This window comes from Lampris incognitus, chromosome 20 (genome assembly GCF_029633865.1).
Source record: "Lampris incognitus isolate fLamInc1 chromosome 20, fLamInc1.hap2, whole genome shotgun sequence".
Taxonomy (NCBI): Eukaryota; Metazoa; Chordata; class Actinopteri; order Lampriformes; family Lampridae; genus Lampris; species Lampris incognitus.
Window position 1 is genome coordinate 2,543,132 of NC_079230.1, and position 7,500 is coordinate 2,550,631.

Consider the following 7,500-nt stretch of genomic DNA (forward strand, 5'->3'; position numbering starts at 1 on the left):
CTGATATATTCTCTGCACCACTGCACCTTATCACCTCCTATTTCACCTGTATCAGTCAGTCCTTGTGTATATATGTGAAGAGTGTTGTGTTGTAGTGTTGTGTTGTAGTGTTGTCAGTTTATGTTAAGTACACTGAGAGAGCCACGACACCAGAGTCACATTCCATGTGTGTGCAAACCTGCATGGCCGGTACACATGATTCTGATTCTGATCATTCTGAAGAGCTGTCAACCCTGAGTTAACCTTCTGTATAAACACACTGTTGACATGAAACCACCACTCCTGTCTCTCTCTCTCACTCTCTGTCTCTCTCTTGCTCTCTTTCTGTCTCTGTCCTCCTCTCTCGCCCTCCAAGTTCGCTGTGAGACCATCACTCTAGAGCTGTGTATGAACTTACCATACAACCAGACCAGTTTTCCGAACTATCTGGGTCACCTGTCCCAGAGAGAGACGTCTGTCAGCTGGGAGTCGTCTCTCTTCCCGGCGCTGGTCCAGACCGGCTGCTACCAGTACCTCATGTTCTATGCCTGCACCTTACTGGTCCCCAAATGCGATCCTGTCACTCACCAGAAGGTCCCGCCCTGCAGGTCAGACTGTCTCCACCCATGGTCAGACACACACACACACACACACACACACACACACACACACACACACTCAGATAGACCAGATGGACAGACAGACAAATGGTTAGATAGCTGGTCAGTTAATTAGTTAGCCAGCTAACTAGCAAGTTAGTTAGTAAGATGGTTAGTTAATTATTTCGCTAGCTAAACACCTAGCTACCTAGTTAGTTAGCTAGTTATACACTGGAAAGGGTCATTTATAATCTAATCATATTGAAAGTGAATTTAAATTGGGCGTCTGGGTTGCGTAGCGGTCTATTCTGTTGCCTACCAACACAGGGCTCGCCAGTTCGAATCCCCATGTTACCTCCAGCTTGGTCGGGCGTCCCTACAGACACAATTGGCCGTGTCTGCGGGTGGGAAGCCGGCTGTGGGTATGTGACCTGGTCGCTGCACTTGCGCCTCCTCTGGTCGGTCGGGGCGCCTGTTCAGGGGGGAGGGGGAACTGGGGGCAATATCGTGATCCTCCCACGCGCTACGTCCCCCTGGTGAAACTCCTCACTGTCAGGTGAAAAGAAGTGGCTGGTGACTCCACATGTATGGGAGGAGGCATGTGGTAGTCTGCAGCCCTCCCCGGATTAGCAGAGGGGCTGAAGCAGAGACCGGGACGGCTCGGAAGAATGGGGTAATTGGCTAAGTACAATTGGGGAGAAAAGGGGGGGGTGTCTCATCAGATTATTTGTCTCATTGTGGTGCCACACGCATTTGCTGCATCCATGCCATTGAATAGAATAGAATAGAACTTTATTTGTCATTGTACAAGTACAACAAAATTTGCAATAATGTGAAACTATTTATCCACAATAGACTGTTCTTAGGGCCCACGCACACCAAACCGACTGGCGGCGACGAAGGCCGACTGTTGCGTCGCCTCACGCCGCCTCACGTCTGGGCCAAAAAGTAGCACTTGAACACACCGCAAAGACCACAGCCGACGGCCCTGATTCGCTAGCTTAGCGCTGATTCGCTAAGCTGAACAGCCAATCAGTGATCTCTCTCATCGACGGGCCCTGCCGACTCAACATGCTGAATCGGCCAAAAAACTGCTGACAGGTCCGACAGGGGTCCGACAGGAGTCCGACAGGGGTCCAACTAGTGCCGACAGTGCAGGACACACCGCGAAAACTAGGGTCACAGACGCTCACCGACGGCCCGACATTGTCTGACGGCCGACTGTTGACCTGGTGTGTCAAGGCCCTTAGATGCAATATATCAGGTCGGGGGTCTGAAGGCTGTCAGACAGATCTTCATAATCATCAGAATAATAACATTTATTTACACAGCACTTTAAAAACCTGTTGGCTTCACAACAAAATGGAATGGAAGTGAAAGAAAGGAAGAAGAGAGTTAAACGCCTGCTGCTCTCTCCTCGTGTTTCTGTGCTACCTGTTTGTTTACTTGTTGATTTACATGACTGTGACGCGTGCCTTGGGGAGGGTTCGACATGAAGGCAGACACGGTTTTAGGCGATTAACACAGGCTTTATTTTGATAATGTCTTTCATTCGTTCACTTGCACAGGCTGGTGGGCTGCTCTGCCACGAGCCACGCCCCTCCTGCTTGCAGCCGAGGTTAAACCACACCCCCTACCACAGTGACGTACAGGTTTATCTGCATATAGAGCGGGGAACTGAGATCAGATCACAAGTGGTCACTCGAGACACATGTGGAGACGCATTCTGATGCCAGGTGTGAACTGACCTACTTCGAGCCAGTGGCGGCTGGCGCAAAAGTGTTTTGGGGGGGTCATGTACCTTGGCGCAGCACACCTGACAGCTGCTTTAATGTCCACACAGTCACACAGTTATTAAGAAGGACAGCGTAGCCTATAGATGTTATCAGGGTTCGTAGATGGTGGATGATTGACAGTCGAGATGAGGCGTGGTGGTGGGTATGAACATGATTGACAGCCACGAGAATTGTCCAATCACATTAGATCAATAACCATTAAAACAATACCAATTCACTGCCAATAAAAGTGGGCGTGTCTGGGGCGCACAGAACTGTGCCCCCTGGAAAACCTGAAGAAACCAATCAGACAGCAGCCTCAGGTCACCTGCTCGCCACAAGTTTGAGGGCTTACATGAGGTATGGTTTGGCCGGCGCCCCTCACCCAGGAAGTATATGTATTCAGACAGGAAGTATATGTATTCAGACAGGAAGTATATGTATTCAGACAGGAAGTATATGTATTCAGACAGAAATAAACCAAATACCATTTGAACCAATATTTAATGCTGCTGACAGACTGAAAACACTTTTATTTATAATTATTTACATTACACAACTACATTATATTATATCTCTTGATATCTGAAGTGGGTGGCAAGCCAGCGCCCTCTACTGGCCAGCTGCCACTGCTTAGAGCTGTCCACTTGTGATCGGATCAGCCAAGACGCATGTTAATGCCAGGTTTGAACAGCCTCCACGTGTCTGTCTCCCTGCCTTTCTGCAGGTCTCTGTGTCGCAGTTCTAAGGAGAGATGTGAGTCAGTTTTAGGGATTGTTGGCTTGCAGTGGCCTGAAGATGCCGACTGTTCTCAGTTTCCTGAAGAGGGAGGAAACAGCAGCTGTCTGCTGCCAGAGGACGGGGTGGACGGTACGCTCTATGTGTGTGTGTGTGGGGGGGCACTGCAGGTGGCGCTGTTTCAGATGTCCAGTCAATGAAACAACGCGACCAAAAATTGGGGGTTCATGCAAGATGGCGATGTGACAAGTCAGAACATTGTGGACCGCTCAGCACTAAACTTATTGGAAGCATCGTTTACAGTAGTTACAAAGTGTAGTTGGTGAAGGTCATTGAAGAAAGCTCTTTAATACATTCTGGCGTAAAGTTGAACCTGCATCGCAAAAAGTGCCCAAGTCTGTTAAAATAATCTTTATGGTGGCACAGTGGCCCAGTGATTACACTGTTCATCACAGCAAGAAGGTCCTGGGTTCGAACCCCAGGCTGTTCCATGTCCTTTCTGTGTGGAGTTTGCATGTTCTCCCCGTGTCTGCGTGGGTTTCCTCCCACCATCAAAAAGACATGCATGTTAGGGTTCATACTCCTGTCTGTGCCCCTGAGCAAGGCAGCGGAAAGAAGAACCGGAGTTGGTCCCCAGGTGCTGCAGCTGCCCACTGCTCCTATACAGTAATAATAATGATAATAATAATAATGATAATAATAAAAGACACCAAAAACCCTAAAAACTATCGTCCCATCACATGTCTCCCTACAACCTACAAGATCTTAACATCCATCATCACCAGGAGAGTAACAACCTACTTCCCATAGAACAAAAAGGGTGTCGAAAAGGGAGCTATGGCTGCAAAGACCAGCTTTTAATAAACAAGGCCATCCTTAAGGAAGTAAAAACGAGGAAGAAAAATCTGACAACAGCCTGGCTAGACTCTAAGAAGGTGTTCGACTCTGTACCCCATGACTGGGTACTAAAATGTCTTGACATCTACAAAATATCACCAATCCTTATCTAGTTCCTAACAGCAAGTATGGACCAGTGGAAAACACCCCTTGTTCTAAAATACACAGACGGGGCGCTACATTCAAGGCAGGTCAACTTCGATAGCGGCATATTTCAAGGCGACTCTCTTTCTCCTCTCCTCTTCTGCATAGCTCTTACTCCACTATCCTCCCTCCTGAACAACACCAGCTATGGTTATACTACAGGTTCATGCACTATTAACCATCTGGTCTACATTGATGACCTGGAAACCTTTACCAAGAATGACCAAGAACAAACTGGCCTTTTGACCATCGTAAAAGGCTTCAGTGACGACATCACAATGCAGTTCGGACTACACAAATGTGCCAAAGCTACATTCAAAAAAGGAAAATTTACCACCACCGAAAACATCCACACTGACCTAGACACCACCATCCAAGACCTAGAACAAGAAGGCACATACAAATACCTGGGAGTGAACAAAGGGGATGGGATACAACATACCAAAATGAAAGAAAAGATCAGAAAGGAGTACTACCGAAGAATACGAATGGTAACAAAACCCCAACTCAATGCATCCGACCGAATGGAAGCCATCAACACCCTGGCTACACCTGTCGTAACTTACAGCTCCAACATCATCGACTGGAAACTAGAAGAGATCAGGAAACTGGATAGGAAAACAAGAAAACACTCACCTTAGAGAGGATGCACCACCCCAGATCAGATATGGATAGGTTGTACCTCTCCAGAAACGAGGGTGGCAGGGGTCTAATCCAACTGGAAACTACCTACAAAACAACAACAGTAGGCCTAGATACATACCTTAACACCAGAAATGAGCCCCTTCTCATGACTGCTAGAGAGCATGAAAAACAAAACAAAAACTACTCCGTAGCTAACCAAGCCACAGTGTTCAGAAGAGAGCTCCACCTCCCTGAAACACCGCAACCTGAAAATGAAGCTCCAACCATCCACGCCCGAAAAGTCAAACACAAAGCAAAGCGTCACGCCCAAGAACAAATGAAACAAAAATCAATCAATCAAGTTGCATTTTGAATGGAAAGGGAAACAAATGGGAAGGGAAACAAATGCACGGGCAATACCCAAAAAGAGTAGGTGAGAAAGATGTAGACCAACATATGGCAAACCAATGGCTCAAAACAGCTGGGCTGAAATCCCAAACACAGGACTTTATCATCGCTGCCCAAGACCAGGCCATCAAGACCAGTTACTACCGGAGCAGAATCCTCCAAGATGGCACAGACCCAGCGTGCAGGATATGTGGTCGATTCCAGGAAACCATTGCCCATATGGTGGCAGGGTGCCCTGAGCTGGCCAGAACTGAACACCTACAAAGACACAACAAGGCCGCCACATAGTACCTGCACTGGAACATCTGCAAAGAATTCAACATCAACACAAAAGAAAAACGGTACGAGCACGAGCCCCAAACAGTAACAGCAAAAGACCACATCACAATCGTATGGGACATGTCAATACAGACCGACCATGAGATAAAGGCCAACAGACCAGACATCATCATCAAGAACAAGAAAGAAAAAAGCTGCCTACTCATCGACATGTCCAGCCTGACTGAAAGGAGCACCTCAGTAAAAGTAACTGAAGAACTGTCCACATATAAAGACCTTGAAATCCAGACTGAACAAATGTGTGGAATGAAAACCACAACAAGACCAGTAGTGAGAGGAGCCCTGAGACTTGTAAAAACCACAATACCAGTAGTGATAGGAGCCCTGGGACTTGTAAAAACCTCAACAAGACCAGTAGTGATAGGAGCTCTGGGACTTGTAAAAACCACAACAATACCAGTAGTGATAGGAGCCCTGGGACTTGTAAAAACCACAACAAGACCAGTAGTGATAGGAGCCCTGAGACTTGTAAAAACCACAGCAATACCAGTAGTGATAGGAGCCCTGAGACTTGTAAAAACCACAACAACACCAGTAGTGACAGGAGCCCTGGGACTTGTAAAAACCACAACAATACCAGTAGTGATAGGAGCCCTGGGACTTGTAAAAACCACAACAGTACCAGTAGTGATAGGAGCCCTGAGACTTGTAAAAACCACAATACCAGTAGTGATAGGAGCCCTGGGACTTGTAAAAACCACAACAATACCAGTAGTGATAGGAGCCCTGAGACTTGTAAAAACCACAACAGTACCAGTAGTGATAGGAGCCCTGGGACTTGTAAAAACCTCAACAAGACCAGTAGTGATAGGAGCCCTGGGACTTGTAAAAACCACAACAATACCAGTAGTGATAGGAGCCCTGGGACTTGTAAAAACCACAACAACACCAGTAGTGATAGGAGCCCTGGGACTTGTAAAAACCACAACAATACCAGTAGTGATAGGAGCCCTGAGACTTGTAAAAACCACAACAATACCAGTAGTGACAGGAGCCCTGAGACTTGTAAAAACCACAACAACACCAGTAGTGATAGGAGCCCTGAGACTTGTAAAAAAAGGGATGGAGAAATACACCCAATGGATCCCGCCGGGTGACATCAGAATAAAAGAACCCCAGAAGATGGCACTACTTGGAACATCTCATATCCTAAGAAAGGCCCAATCCATCAAATAGACTTCTACCTCATTCTAACCCGAGGCCCAAGGAATGGACCTGCCCGCTTATTATGTTGTATTAGGGCATGAAGTTAAAGGACATTTGTATAATAATAATAATAATAATGATAATAATAATAACAACAGTAATGATAATAATTATGTAATTATTTACATACAACACTATATAACATATAATTTACATATATATGATTATGTAATATATATAATTATATAATATACAACATATAATTTGCATACAACACTCAACCATGAAGGAGAAGATCCGGAAAGAGTACCACAGGAGAGTGTGTATGGTACTGAAGAGCGAACTCAATGCGGCAAACAGAATTGAAGCTATCAACACCCTAGCCTAGCGATACCTGTAGTGACGTACAGCTTCAACATCATCAGTTGGAAACTGAACAACATCAAGAGACTAGACACCAAGACAAGAAAGATGCTGACCATGGAGAAGATGCACCACCCGAAAGCAGATGTCGACAGGCTGTACCTACCAAGAGCTTCAGGAGGACGAGGCCTAGTCCAACTCGAACTGACCTTCAAGACTACCACTATCGGGCTGTATGCATACCTGACAAAAACAGATGACCCACTCCTCTGAATAGTAAAACATCAGATCTACTCCATCAATAAAGAAGCTGCACAATTCAAGAAAGAGCTTGATGTCCCAAAAAACCCACCAACAGAAAATGAAGCAACTACCATCTACGCCAAACGAGTGAAGCAGAAGGCAAAACATCATGGCCAGCAGCAACTGCAAAACACCTGGGAGGACAAAGCAACATATGGAAGTACCCAAAAAGAATGAAAGATGCA

The 7,500-nt window shown here is 46.2% G+C and overlaps 1 protein-coding gene across 1 annotated transcript in view; it reads left to right on the forward strand.

Annotated features, from left to right (window-relative positions):
* corin (corin, serine peptidase) overlaps positions 1-7,500 on the forward strand; it is a 109,601-nt gene that overhangs the window by 61,925 nt on the left and 40,176 nt on the right. The window contains exons 11-12 of the mRNA XM_056300461.1: positions 356-587; positions 3,081-3,223. Coding sequence (XP_056156436.1) covers positions 356-587; positions 3,081-3,223 — 375 coding nt within the window. The remainder of the gene's footprint in view (positions 1-355; positions 588-3,080; positions 3,224-7,500) is intronic.